Source organism: Anthonomus grandis, chromosome 10, assembly GCF_022605725.1.
Source record: "Anthonomus grandis grandis chromosome 10, icAntGran1.3, whole genome shotgun sequence".
NCBI lineage: Eukaryota > Metazoa > Arthropoda > Insecta > Coleoptera > Curculionidae > Anthonomus > Anthonomus grandis.
Window position 1 is genome coordinate 3,436,769 of NC_065555.1, and position 15,864 is coordinate 3,452,632.

A 15,864-nucleotide genomic window follows, 5' to 3' on the forward strand; every position below is an offset into this window, starting at 1 on the left:
CATTTTACCAGTAGAATCTTCGAGACAGTTGGGTACGTTTAATCATTTTACAAGGAACACCTGACTGCTAGAATAGTGTTTCAAATACTTGAAATTTCATGACTCCTATACTTTGGTGGACAAAACTGCCTCTAACTTACAAAGTTTTTGAGGTACTAGAAACCTTTATACAGGAAACTCTTCGGAAAGAAACGTCCTTTCTTTGGAGAAACCCCTTTTAAAAATATTCGAATTATTTCATGAAAGTATTCTTGAGAAAAGTGAAAATTTACAAAAAAAATTGCCAAAACTAAATTTGTCCTAACTTTCCAAATCCTTAACCCAGAATTAAGATTTTACTCTTAAATCCATCCTTAGGAATCTCTTTATTGAATAATAATGAAAATACTTAAAGTGGTTTCCGAAATAGGAATCTTGATATTGCAATTGTGTTTTAAAAACTTCAAATTTAAAGACTCCTGGACCTTGGTGGACAAAATTGCCTCTAACTCATCGCATTTTTGAGGTACAAGAAACGTTTATCTATGAAACTCTTTGGAAAGAAACGTCTTTTTTTTGGCTAAAACCCTTTTAAGAATATTTCGCTTATTTCATGAAAATATTATCAGGAAAAGCGAAAATTTCCTAAAAAATGATTCAAAAACAGTGCCTCAATTAAAATAGCCCTAACTTTCCAAGCTTTTAACCCAGAATCATGTTTTTATCCTCAAATTCAACCTGGGCAATCCCTTTATTTGAGCGTGAAAAAATTATGAAAAAACTCCAGTTTAATTGTTAGCAAGTATTTTAATTCCAAGCAGTTCAATGTATCTTCTCAGTTAATCAGATGTTCCTAAAAGAGTCTTTTGAGTAAATTTTTTACCCATCTTACAATAATCACTCGATTCTAGTTTTAAGGCTAGCAAAAATGTCTTTATTTATTCCAGGCAGTTGAGCGTATTTCCTCAATGTTCAAATTTGAGGACTTCTAAACCTTGGTGGATAAAATTGCTTGTAACTCAAAAAGTTTTAGAGGTGCAAAAAACGTTCGTATATGAAACTTTTTGGAAATAAACGCTCTTTTCTTGGCTTAACCCCGTTTAAAATAATTCAATTATTTCATGAGAATATTGTTAAGAAAGTAGAAAATTTCCTAGAAAAAAGTGCATCAATCAAAGCTGCCTTAACTCTTTAAATTTTTAACCGAGAATTATGTGTTTACCCTCAAATCCATCTTCAGGAATCCTTTTATTTGGGGATGAAAAAATAATGAAAATACCTAAAGTGGTTCCTGAGTTATTATGTGTATATTATGTGTTATTATGTGGTTCAAAATATCCTACTGCCTGGACGTATTAATAAATTACTGTAAAAGCCTGGAAGACTCAGAAAATTTTAGTTGTAGAAAAGAATTTCCAGGCAGTAGAGGTTTGGTTGTTCTTTCTCTTTTCAGCTGCCTGCAAAAGTGAATAAAAATTATCATTTTTGAAAGAATCATAAATTACTTTTCCCAGGCAGTTGAGGTCTGTTTTTTTGGTAAACCATTCAAGAGAATCAAAAAAACACTACTTCAACTGCCTGGAAGTATCAATAAATTATTGCAAATGCCTGGAAGGATAAAAAAAATTCGTTCCAGGCAAAACTGACCTTACTTTCCATATCTTTAACCCAGAATTAAGATTTTACTCTCAAATCCATCCTCAGGAATCTCTTTATTGAATAATAATGAAAATACCTAAAGTGGTTGCCGAGTTATGATCAATTATGTCTAATAATGCATAGAAATCTTGATATTGCAATAGCGTTTTAAAAACTTCCAATTTGATGACTCTTGGACCTTGGTGGACAAAATTGTCTCTAACTCAACAGATTTTTGAGGTACAAGAAACGTTTATCTATGAAACTCTTTGGAAAGAAACCTCTTTTTTTGGCTAAAACCCTTTTAAGAATATTTCGCTTATTTCATGAAAATATTATCAAGAAAAGCGAAAATTTTCTAAAAAAAATTGCCAAATAAATGCTTCGACCAAAAGTGCCCTAAATTTTGAACTCAAAATTATGTTATTACCCTCAGATCCAGCTTCAACAATCCCAGTCTCGAAGGGTGAAAAAATTATGAAAATCCTTAAAGTGGTTCCCGAATTATGATCAGTTTTGTCTAACAATGCATAGAAATCTTAAAGTTGCAATAGTGTTTTAAAAATTTCAAATTTAATGAGTCCTAGACTTTGGTGGACAAAATTGCCTCAAAAAGTGTTAAGAAATAAAAGAAACGTTTATATATGAAACTCTTCTAGAAAGAAACGCCCTTTCTTTGGATAAAACTTTTTTAAGAATATTCCAATTATTTTATGAGAATATTCTCGATTCGTAAAAAAAACCAAAACTGTCCTAACTTTTTAAATCTTTAATCCAGATTCATGTTTTTACCCTTAAATCCATTCTCAGGAATCCTTTTGTTTTGTAGGTAAAAATGATAAAAATCCTTAAAATGGTTCCCGAGTTACGATTAATTAATGCAAAAAATCTTAATGTTTCAAAAAGTTTTTGAGGTAGAAGCAATGTTCATATATAAAACTCCTGGGAAAGAGACGCTTTTTGTTTGGGTAAATGTTGAATTATGTTTTTACCTTGAAATTAATCCTACGAAATCGAAGTGTGAAAAAATTATGAAAATACCTAAAGTGGAATTATGGTCAATTATGTTTTATAATGCATATAAATCTTGATAGCGTTTCAAAAACTTCAACTTTGATGACTCTTGCATCTAAGTCGAGAAAATTGCATCTAACTCAAAAAGTTTGTGAGGTCCAAGGAACGTTCATATTATATGAAACTTTTGGGAAAGAAACACCCTTTCTTTAGATAAACACGCCTTAAGAATATTCAGGAGAATATTGCCAAGAAAAGGAAACATTTCCTAAAAAATTGTTTGCAGAAGAAGTGCCCAGAGTAAAGCTGCTCTAACTTTCAAAATCCTTGACCCAGAATCATCATTTTTAGCCTCAAAATCATCCTCCTGAATCCGTTAATTTGGACGTGAAACAAATTATGAAAGTACCTAAAATTGTTCCTGAGCACTAACTGTAGTTTAACTGCTAGAAAGTTATTTTGTACTAATTCCAGGCAGTTGAGTGTATTCTCTTAGTTAATAGGATGTTTTTGGAAGAATCATCTACATAAGTGCATATTTTAACCATCTTACAAGGAGCTCTTAATTCTAGTTTAACTGCTAGCAAAAATTTCATTACGGGCACTTAAATGTATTCTTGCAGTTCATAGGGAGTGCCTGGAAGAGTTTTTTAGCGCATTTTACAGACACTGACTGATTCAAGAAGTTTAACTGCAAAGAAAAATTTTATGATCAATTATATCTAATAATGCATAGAAGTAGTGTTGCAATCTGTGTTTTAAAAACCTTCGTGGACAAAATTGCCTGTAACTCAAAAAGTTTTTGAGATTCATATATGAAACTGTTGGGAAAGAAACACTTTTTCTTTGGATACAAACCTTTTAAGAACATTCGATTTACTTCATGAAAGTACTCTCAAAAAAAATTAAAATTTACTGGAAAAAGTTGCCAAATAAGGCCTGAACGAAACCTGTTCCAACTTTTTAAATTTTCAATCCAGAATCATGTTCTTACCCTTAAATGAATTCGTTTGCCTTTCCACCATCCTAATTACGGATTCTTTTCTCCAATCACCAGAATAATGAGAGCTGACATTATCTGTAGGGTTATGTTTTTGTATTTTTTGCTCTTTTTGTTCTTTATTTTTGCTATAGTTTAGTTCATTTTCAGATTATTGATCATTGTTATATTCTTTGCCACTTATTGCTATTGCTATTTTATAATAATTTTTTTTTGGTAAACTGGCTTTGCCGTTGAAATAAATGAATAAATCCATAACCTCAGGAATCCCTTTATTTGGGTATGAAAGAATTATAAAAATACTTAAAGTGGTTCCTGAACATATAAATCTTGATGTTGCAATAGTGTTTCAAACTCCTGAACCTTGATGGATAAAATTGCTTGTAACTCAAAAAGTTTTAGAGGTACAAAAAACGTTCGTATATGAAACTTTTTGGAAATAATTCAATTATTTCATGAGAATATTTTTAAGAAAATAGAAAATTTCCTAGAAAAAAAGGGCATCAATCAAAGCTGCCTTAACTTTTTAAATTTTTAACCGAGAATTATGTTTTTACCCTCAAATCCATCCTCAGGAGTCATTTTATTTGGGGATGAAAAAATAATGAAAATACCTAAAGTGGTTCCTGAGTAGTAATGCATAAAAATCTTGACGTTGGAATATGTGTTGCAAAAACAGATGGATGTTCCTGGAAAGGTCTTTTGCCTACATTTATTAATCGTACTGAGAGCATGAGAGTCCAGTTCAACTACCAGTAAGAATTTCCCAATTTCTCACAGGCAGTTGAGTGCATTTAACCATCTTATAAGGAGCACTTTGTGTCCAGTTTAGCTCCTAGCAAGAATTTCTTTATTGATTTCAGGCAGTTGTGTCCAATGCCCAAGAAATGTCTGGTAATGTATATTACCAGTAGAATCTTCGAGGCAGTTGGGTACGTTTAATCTTTTTACAAAGAACACCTGACTGCTAGAATAGTGTTTCAACAACTTTAAATTTCATGACTCCTATACTTTGGTGGACAAAACTGCCTCTAACTTACAAAGTTTTTGAGGTACTAGAAACCTTTATACAGGAAACTCTTCGGAAAGAAACGTCCTTTCTTTGGAGAAACCCTTTTAAAAATATTCGAATTATTTCATGAAAGTATTCTTGAGAAAAGTGAAAATTTACAAAAAAAATTGCCAAAACTAAATTTGTCCTAACTTTCCAAGTCCTTAACCCAGAATTAAGATTTTACTCTTAAATCCATCCTTAGGAATCTCTTTATTGAATAATAATGAAAATACTTAAAGTGGTTTCCGAAATAGGAATCTTGATATTGCAATAGTGTTTTAAAAACTTCCAATTTGATGACTCCTGGACCTTGGTGGACAAAATTGCCTCTAACTCAACAAATTTTTGAGGTACAAGAAACGTTTATCTATGAAACTCTTTGGAAAGAAACGTCTTTTATTTGGCTAAAACCCTTTTAAGAATATTTCGCTTATTTCATGAAAATATTATCAGGAAAAGCGAAAATTTTCTAAAAAATGATTCAAAAAATGTGCCTTAATTAAAATAGCCCTAACTTTCCAAGTTCTTAACCCAGAATCATGTTTTTACCCTCAAATTCAACCTGGACAATCCCTTTATTTGGGCATGAAAAAATTATGAAAATACCTAAAGTTGTTCCTGAGCACCTAACTCCAGTTTAATTTCTAGCAAGTATTTTTATGTTAATTCCAGGCAGTTAAATGTATTTTCTTAGTTAATCGGATATTCCTGCCTGGAAAGGTCTTTTGTGTACATTTATTAATCGTACTGAGAGCATGAGAGTCCAGTTCAACTACCAGTAAGAACTTCCTAATTTCTTACAGGCAGTTGAGTGCATTTAACTATCTTATAAGGAGCACCTTGAGTCCAGTTTAGCTCCTAGCAAGAATTTCTTTATTGTTTTCAGGCAGTTGTGTCTAATGCCCAAGAAATGTCTGGTAGAGCATTTTACCAGTAGAATCTTCCAGGCAGTTGGGTGCGTTTAATCATTTTACAAGGAACACCTGACTGCTAGAATAGTGTTCCAAATACTTGAAATTTCATGACTCCTATACTTTGGTGGACAAAACTGCCTCTAACTTAAAAAGTTTTTGAGGTATTAGAAACTTTTATATAGGAAACTCTTGGGAGAGAAACGTCATTTCTTTGGCTAAAATCCCATTAAGAATATTTCGCTTATTTCATGAAATAATTAGCAGGAAAAGCGAAAATTTCCTAAAAAATTATTCCAAAACAGTGCCTTTATCAAAATAGCCCCCTAACTTTCCTTAGTTTTTAACCCAGAATTATGTTTTTACCCTCAAATTCAACCTGGGCAATCCCTTTATTTGGGCATGAAAAAATTATGAAAATACCTAAAGTTGTTCCTGAGCACCTAACTCTAGTTTAATTGCTAGCAAGTATTTTTATGTTAATTCCAGGCAGTTAAATATATTTTCTTAGTTAATCGGATATTCCTGCCTGGAAAAGTCTTTTGTGTACATTTATTAATCGTACTGAGAGCATGAGAGTCCAGTTCAACTACCAGTAAGAACTTCCTAATTTCTTACAGGCAGTTGAGTGCATTTAACCATCTTATAAGGAGCACTTTGAGTTCAGTTTAGCTCCTAGCAAGAATTTCTTTATTGATTTTTAGGCAGTTGAGGGTAGTATTCCTCCAATGCCCAGGAAATGTCTGGTAGAGTATTTTTAAGCATCTTACAGAAAGTAGTTCAACCACTAGTAGAATCTTCCAGGTAGTTGGGTGCATTTAATCATTTTACAAGGAACACCTGACTGCTAGAATAGTGTTTCAAAAACTTTAAATTTAATGACTTCTATACTTTGGTGGACAAAACTGCCTCTAACTTAAAAAGTTTTTGAGGTATTAGAAACTTTTATATAGGAAACTCTTGGGAGAGAAATGTCCTTTCTTTGGAGAAACCCCTTTTAAAAATATTCGCACCTGACTGCTAGAATAAAAGTGAAAATTTACTAAAAAAATTACCATAACCAAATTTGTCCAAATCCTTGACCCAGAATTATGATTTTACCCTCAAATCCATTGTCAGGAATCTCTTTGTTTACGGGTAAAAAAATATGAAAATTATTACAGTGGTTCCTGAATTATGATCAATTATGTCTTATAATGGATAGATCTTGATGTTGGAGTACTTGTTTCAAAAACTTCAAATTTAATACCTTCTGGACCTTTGCCTGGACAAAATTGCCTCTAATCCAACAAATTTTTGAGGCACAATATATAAAACTCATTGGAAAGGAATGTATTTTCTTTTGATAAAACCCTTTAAAGAATATTCCAATTACTTCATAAGAATATTCCCAAGCAAAGGGAAAATTTCTGAAAAAAAAAATTCAAAAAAAGTGCCCCAACCAAAGCTGTCATAACATTCCAAATCCTTAATCTAGAATCATGTTTTTACCGTCAAATCCATCCTCAGGAACCCCTTTATATTCATGTAAGAAAAATATGAACATTCTCAATAGCTATACCCAAAAAGTCCAGGAATTTGTAAAAAATCTAATCAACTTGCAGAAACATTTGTCCGGTCTAATCAATTAACAAAAAAAATTCTTTTAGGAGATTGCGTGAACAAAATCCTAAAATGGCGCCACAAACGGAATTCCGAGAGACACACCACCCTGGCCGCCCTTTTATGCAGCGAGGGCGGCTTAGTCCATTGCCTAGAAAACGTCTTTCTTATGGGTTTTAAATCGGTCAAGATGTTCGTGGGCAAACATTATTTATGGGACTATTTTGGTAAGACAATAATTAAACAATTCTTGATTAAATGGTGAATCGTGGACGTTTTAGTGAGAATTAAGGATCAGTTCGAGCAAAACTTAATGGACGAACTGTCCGGTAATAAAACTGGAAGTCTGGAGCGAAACCATCAGGAAACCGTGGCAGTTTGGCGGTGCTATTGCCATCTAATCGACGAAATCCGGCACGGAAGTAAAAACCTTGGTAAAGACGGGAAGTTTCAGTTGTTTATTTGTTTAGCTGTCAGGTGAGGTGTCGTTTGTTGTTGTTTTTTAACGGTTGGTAATATTGGTCTTTTTCAGGGAGCATCTTTTACATAGAATGTTGAACCCTATGGCCGTATGCAGGGTGACCCAAGAAATGTACGAGGAAAACTCGTTTTTGCGTAAAAGGGGCCTCTTGACGTTTCTGACGCAGATTTTGGCCCCCCTGGACGAACTGGACGTGGTCCTCGAGAACTCGGTGACCCACGGCATCAGTTCTCCTTCCGCTCATTAATTTTTTAGTTTTTATTAATATGTCGTAGTTAATAATAACGTGATAAGTGAAGATCTTCGTTTAAAATCTGAGGGAGAGAAACAATTTATTTTAAATGGCAGAGATATTTTTTGTAATACGTTTTACTTTATTTTTCTAGTCTTTGACGGTCGGAAGAGAAACTTTCATCCCGATATTATTCATTTGGTGATAAAAAATTATATTTTTTATTAGTCCTGTATATTTTGTAAATAATCTTATAGCTCGGTCATATATGTATGTATAAATGGAATATTAGTTTATGACTAGCTCGGCTTAGCTTAGTTGTGAACCTAAGGGATAATAACTTAAAGGTACTGCATCTGTTGGCGAAATGTAGTTTTACGCTTAGTACCTTAGCACCGATGATATTTTAATTATGATTGATCTCAAGGAGTGCGACTGAAGGAAAAAATCTTATGATCCTTGAATTGTTCTTTAATGTGAGTACAGGGTGGGCTTGAATTGATGAGGTTTTCGTAAAGATTTCTCAAAATGTCGTTCAATTTTGAAGAATTCAAAAAATGTATTACAACGATTTGTTGAAAATGAATTAATAATATCTATTTGTGAGAGTTGCCTGGAATTTTATGAATAATTCCGCATTTTCCTGAAATTTCCTTCATGTTCTTGAAATCTTCTAAGATTTACACTTATTAATGAATTTATTTAATTTTATTAATCAAACCACATTTTGTTCGTTCATTTTAGAAAATTGTATTAGTTTCCTTTAATTTTTGCAGTTTGCTACAAATACGTTTGAAGTGTTCAATGAAATTCTGACGGTTTCTAAAAAATTAATTAATTACTTTGGAATTTTGTAATATTATTTATAAAATTTAATTTTTTTTTTGAAATTTTCATTAATTTTCTTTCTACTGATTAATCAGCATTTCCGCTGAGAAAGTCCCATTTTCCTATAAGTCCTGAAAATGGGACTACATTGTCTTTACAATACCACTACTCTTTTTTCGATTATTTAATTTTGCCCACTCTGTATATCCCGTTGTTTATGCCTCTTCTTTTTTTTTATACAGGGTGTCCGGAATGTAGGTGCAATCCTTTAAGCTGATTTAATGTGGAACATTTTGAGCCAACTATGTATAGGTTGAAATCCGTTTTTATTGCAAATTTGACTGCTTTTTTAATAAACTCGAAGATTAGTTAAAAATGTCTTAAAAAATTGCGTTAGCTTGGATCTTGAATTTACAAAATGACTAACAGAGGATCTGTGGTAATTGCCTGGGAAAACTTTAAAACTCTCTTTTTTCTGGAACAATTGGGAAGTTACTGTAACAGTTAAAAAGATCTAGAAAGTTACTTTGAAAAAGGAGTTAAATAATTGGCTTCAACTGCCTGGAAGAATATAAAAAATTGCCTTAAGATATTTGAGTTGAAGACCTTCTTGGAGACTCACAAAAGACATGGATTTTTGCTTAAAAAAATTGTAAAAACTTGCTTTTTTCAGAATAATAAGAAAATTACTTGAAATCCCTGGAAAAATATAAATAAATTGCTTCTGGAGGCTCTGTTGGATTTACGAAATGGCTAAATAGACTTGATTGTCCTGAAGTTTCTTTTCATGGTAATTTTTATTTTTTCTTATGCTGACTATAACGGATCGAAAAATCCAGGAAATTATTTGAAAATGGACCTAAAAAATAAACTTCAATTGCCTGGAAAAAGATGAAAAATTACCTAAAGTCGATAAATTAATAAAAAAACCTGGTAGTCAAAAAACTGAAAATATCTAAAGTAATACATTTTCAGGACGGATTTAATGAGTTATTTTTCTAAACATTTGACGAAATGTTCATAACTCAAAAAATTGAGCAGATACAGTTTTGGAAATTTGTACACATATTCTCTGGACAATTTGGTTGGACACCTATTTCAGCGTTTTTCAAAATTTGTACAAAATTTTGAGAAAAAAAATATTTTTGAAAAAAAAAACATTTTTTTCTCATAAAATTTGAGAAAATGACGATAACTCAAAAAGTTGACCGAATACAATTTTGAAAATTTGTGCACATATTCTCTGGACAATTTGGTTGGACACCTATTTCAGCGTTTTTCAAAATTTGTACAAAATTTTGAGAAAAAAATATTTTTGGAAAAAAAAAACATTTTTTCTCATAAAATTTGAGAAAATGACGATAACTCAAAAAGTTGACCAAATACAATTTTGAAAATTTGTACACATATTCTATGGACAATTTGGTTGGACACCTATTTCAGCGTTTTTCAAAATTTGTACAAAATTTTGAGAAAAAAAATATTTTTGAAAAAAAAAACATTTTTTTCTCATAAAATTTGAGAAAATGACGATAACTCAAAAATTTGACCGAATACAATTTTGAAAATTTGTGCACATATTCTCTGGACAATTTGGTTGGACACCTATTTCAGCGTTTTTCAAAATTTGTACAAAATTTTGAGAAAAAAATATTTTTGGAAAAAAAAAACATTTTTTCTCATAAAATTTGAGAAAATGACGATAACTCAAAAAGTTGACCAAATACAATTTTGAAAATTTGTACACATATTCTATGGACAATTTGGTTGGACACCTATTTCAGCGTTTTTCAAAATTTGTACAAAATTTTGAGAAAAAAATATTTTTGGAAAAAAAAAACATTTTTTCTCATAAAATTTGAGAAAATGACGATAACTCAAAAAGTTGACCAAATACAATTTTGAAAATTTGTACACATATTCTCTGGACAATTTGGTTGGACACCTATTTCAGCGTTTTTCAAAATTTGTACAAAATTTTCAGAAAAAAAATATTTTTGGAAAAAAAAACATTTTTTTCTCATAAAATTTCAGAAAATGTCCATAACTGAAAAAGTTGACCAAATACAATTTTGAAAATTTGTACACATATTCTCTGGACAATTTGGTTGAACACCTATTTCAGCGTTTTTCAAAATTTGTACAAAATTTTGAGAAAAAAAATATTTTTGGAAAAAAAAACATTTTTTCTCATAAAATTTGAGAAAATGACGATAACTCAAAAAGTTGACAAAATACAATTTTGAAAATTTGTACACATATTCTCTGGACAATTTGGTTGGACACCTATTTCAGCGTTTTTCAAAATTTGTACAAAATTTTGAAAAAAAAATATTTTTGGAAAAAAAAAACATTTTTTCTCATAAAATTTGAGAAAATGACGATAACTCAAAAAGTTGACCAAATACAATTTTGAAAATTTGTACACATATTCTCTGGACAATTTGGTTGGACACCTATTTCAGCGTTTTTCAAAATTTGTACAAAATTTTGAGAAAAAAAATATTTTTGAAAAAAAAAAACATTTTTTTCTCATAAAATTTGAGAAAATGACGATAACTCAAAAAGTTGACCGAATACAATTTTGAAAATTTGTGCACATATTCTCTGGACAATTTGGTTGGACACCTATTTCAGCGTTTTTCAAAATTTGTACAAAATTTTGAGAAAAAAATATTTTTGGAAAAAAAAAAACATTTTTTCTCATAAAATTTGAGAAAATGACGATAACTCAAAAAGTTGACCAAAGACAATTTTGAAAATTTGTACACATATTCTCTGGACAATTTGGTTGGACACCTATTTCAGCGTTTTTCAAAATTTGTACAAAATTTTGAGAAAAAAAATATTTTTGAAAAAAAAAACATTTTTTTTCTCATAAAATTTGAGAAAATGACGATAACTCAAAAAGTTGACCGAATACAATTTTGAAAATTTGTGCACATATTCTCTGGACAATTTGGTTGGACACCTATTTCAGCGTTTTTCAAAATTTGTACAAAATTTTGAGAAAAAAATATTTTTGGAAAAAAAAAACATTTTTTCTCATAAAATTTGAGAAAATGACGATAACTCAAAAAGTTGACCAAATACAATTTTGAAAATTTGTACACATATTCTATGGACAATTTGGTTGGACACCTATTTCAGCGTTTTTCAAAATTTGTACAAAATTTTGAGAAAAAAATATTTTTGGAAAAAAAAAACATTTTTTCTCATAAAATTTGAGAAAATGACGATAACTCAAAAAGTTGACCAAATACAATTTTGAAAATTTGTACACATATTCTCTGGACAATTTGGTTGGACACCTATTTCAGCGTTTTTCAAAATTTGTACAAATTTTTAAGAAATAAAATATTTCTGGAAAAAAAAAAACATTTTTTCTCATAAAATTTGAGAAAATGACGATAACTCAAAAAGTTGACAAAATACAATTTTGAAAATTTGTACACATATTCTCTGGACAATTTGGTTGGACACCTATTTCAGCGTTTTTCAAAATTTGTACAAAATTTTGAGAAAAAAATATTTTTGGAAAAAAAAAACATTTTTTTCTCATAAAATTTGAGAAAATGACGATAACTCAAAAAGTTGACCGAATACAATTTTGAAAATTTGTGCACATATTCTCTGGACAATTTGGTTGGACACCTATTTCAGCGTTTTTCAAAATTTGTACAAAATTTTGAGAAAAAAATATTTTTGGAAAAAAAAAACATTTTTTCTCATAAAATTTGAGAAAATGACGATAACTCAAAAAGTTGACCAAAGACAATTTTGAAAATTTGTACACATATTCTCTGGACAATTTGGTTGGACACCTATTTCAGCGTTTTTCAAAATTTGTACAAAATTTTGAGAAAAAAAATATTTTTGAAAAAAAAAACATTTTTTTCTCATAAAATTTGAGAAAATGACGATAACTCAAAAAGTTGACCGAATACAATTTTGAAAATTTGTGCACATATTCTCTGGACAATTTGGTTGGACACCTATTTCAGCGTTTTTCAAAATTTGTACAAAATTTTGAGAAAAAAATATTTTTGGAAAAAAAAAACATTTTTTCTCATAAAATTTGAGAAAATGACGATAACTCAAAAAGTTGACCAAATACAATTTTGAAAATTTGTACACATATTCTATGGACAATTTGGTTGGACACCTATTTCAGCGTTTTTCAAAATTTGTACAAAATTTTGAGAAAAAAATATTTTTGGAAAAAAAAAACATTTTTTCTCATAAAATTTGAGAAAATGACGATAACTCAAAAAGTTGACCAAATACAATTTTGAAAATTTGTACACATATTCTCTGGACAATTTGGTTGGACACCTATTTCAGCGTTTTTCAAAATTTGTACAAATTTTTAAGAAATAAAATATTTCTGGAAAAAAAAAAACATTTTTTCTCATAAAATTTGAGAAAATGACGATAACTCAAAAAGTTGACAAAATACAATTTTGAAAATTTGTACACATATTCTCTGGACAATTTGGTTGGACACCTATTTCAGCGTTTTTCAAAATTTGTACAAATTTTTAAGAAATAAAATATTTCTGGAAAAAAAAAACATTTTTTCTCATAAAATTTGAGAAAATGACGATAACTCAAAAAGTTGACAAAATACAATTTTGAAAATTTGTACACATATTCTCTGGACAATTTGGTTGGACACCTATTTCAGCGTTTTTCAAAATTTGTACAAAATTTTGAGAAAAAAAATATTTTTGAAAAAAAAAACATTTTTTTCTCATAAAATTTGAGAAAATGACGATAACTCAAAAAGTTGACCGAATACAATTTTGAAAATTTGTGCACATATTCTCTGGACAATTTGGTTGGACACCTATTTCAGCGTTTTTCAAAATTTGTACAAAATTTTGAGAAAAAAATATTTTTGGAAAAAAAAAACATTTTTTCTCATAAAATTTGAGAAAATGACGATAACTCAAAAAGTTGACCAAAGACAATTTTGAAAATTTGTACACATATTCTCTGGACAATTTGGTTGGACACCTATTTCAGCGTTTTTCAAAATTTGTACAAAATTTTGAGAAAAAAAATATTTTTGAAAAAAAAAACATTTTTTTCTCATAAAATTTGAGAAAATGACGATAACTCAAAAAGTTGACCGAATACAATTTTGAAAATTTGTGCACATATTCTCTGGACAATTTGGTTGGACACCTATTTCAGCGTTTTTCAAAATTTGTACAAAATTTTGAGAAAAAAAATATTTTTGGAAAAAAAAAACATTTTTTCTCATAAAATTTGAGAAAATGACGATAACTCAAAAAGTTGACCAAATACAATTTTGAAAATTTGTACACATATTCTATGGACAATTTGGTTGGACACCTATTTCAGCGTTTTTCAAAATTTGTACAAAATTTTGAGAAAAAAATATTTTTGGAAAAAAAAAACATTTTTTCTCATAAAATTTGAGAAAATGACGATAACTCAAAAAGTTGACCAAATACAATTTTGAAAATTTGTACACATATTCTCTGGACAATTTGGTTGGACACCTATTTCAGCGTTTTTCAAAATTTGTACAAAATTTTCAGAAAAAAAATATTTTTGGAAAAAAAAAACATTTTTTTCTCATAAAATTTGAGAAAATGACGATAACTCAAAAAGTTGACCAAATACAATTTTGAAAATTTGTACACATATTCTCTGGACAATTTGGTTGGACACCTATTTCAGCGTTTTTCAAAATTTGTACAAAATTTTCAGAAAAAAAATATTTTTGGAAAAAAAAAACATTTTTTTCTCATAAAATTTCAGAAAATGTCCATAACTGAAAAAGTTGACCAAATACAATTTTGAAAATTTGTACACATATTCTCTGGACAATTTGGTTGAACACCTATTTCAGCGTTTTTCAAAATTTGTACAAAATTTTGAGAAAAAAAATATTTTTGGAAAAAAAAACATTTTTTCTCATAAAATTTGAGAAAATGACGATAACTCAAAAAGTTGACAAAATACAATTTTGAAAATTTGTACACATATTCTCTGGACAATTTGGTTGGACACCTATTTCAGCGTTTTTCAAAATTTGTACAAAATTTTGAGAAAAAAAATATTTTTGGAAAAAGAAACATTTTTTTCTCATAAAATTTGAGAAAATGACGATAACTCAAAAAGTTGACAAAATACAATTTTGAAAATTTGTACACATATTCTCTGGACAATTTGGTTGGACACCTATTTCAGCGTTTTTCAAAATTTGTACAAAATTTTGAGAAAAAAAATATTTTTGGAAAAAAAAAACATTTTTTTCTCATAAAATTTGAGAAAATGACGATAACTCAAAAAGTTGACAAAATACAATTTTGAAAATTTGTACACATATTCTCTGGACAATTTGGTTGGACACCTATTTCAGCGTTTTTCAAAATTTGTACAAAATTTTGAGAAAAAAAATATTTTTGGAAAAAAAAACATTTTTTCTCATAAAATTTGAGAAAATGACGATAACTCAAAAAGTTGAACAAATACAATTTTAAAAATTTGTACACATATTCTCTGGACAATTTGGTTGGATACCTATTTCAGCGTTTTTCAAAATTTGTACAAAATTTTGAGAAAAAAAATATTTTTGGAAAAAAAAAACATTTTTTCTCATAAAATTTGAGAAAATGACGATAACTCAAAAAGTTGACCAAATACAATTTTGAAAATTTGTACACATATTCTATGGACAATTTGGTTGGACACCTATTTCAGCGTTTTTCAAAATTTGTACAAAATTTTGAGAAAAAAATATTTTTGGAAAAAAAAAAAACATTTTTTCTCATAAAATTTGAGAAAATGACGATAACTCAAAAAGTTGACCAAATACAATTTTGAAAATTTGTACACATATTCTCTGGACAATTTGGTTGGACACCTATTTCAGCGTTTTTCAAAATTTGTACAAATTTTTAAGAAATAAAATATTTCTGGAAAAAAAAAACATTTTTTCTCATAAAATTTGAGAAAATGACGATAACTCAAAAAGTTGACAAAATACAATTTTGAAAATTTGTACACATATTCTCTGGACAATTTGGTTGGACACCTATTTCAGCGTTTTTCAAAATTTGTACAAAATTTTCAGAAAAAAAATATTTT

General features: G+C 29.2%; 1 protein-coding gene across 1 annotated transcript in view; it reads left to right on the forward strand.

Annotated features, from left to right (window-relative positions):
- LOC126741015 (DENN domain-containing protein 5B) overlaps nucleotides 1-8,146 on the forward strand; it is a 35,932-nt gene extending 27,786 nt beyond the window's left edge. The window contains exons 14-16 of the mRNA XM_050447271.1: nucleotides 7,246-7,425; nucleotides 7,480-7,675; nucleotides 7,731-8,146. Of these exons, the coding sequence (XP_050303228.1) occupies nucleotides 7,246-7,425; nucleotides 7,480-7,675; nucleotides 7,731-7,926 (572 nt within the window). The 3' untranslated portion in view covers nucleotides 7,927-8,146. The remainder of the gene's footprint in view (nucleotides 1-7,245; nucleotides 7,426-7,479; nucleotides 7,676-7,730) is intronic.
- The last annotated feature ends 7,718 nt before the right edge of the window (nucleotides 8,147-15,864 follow it).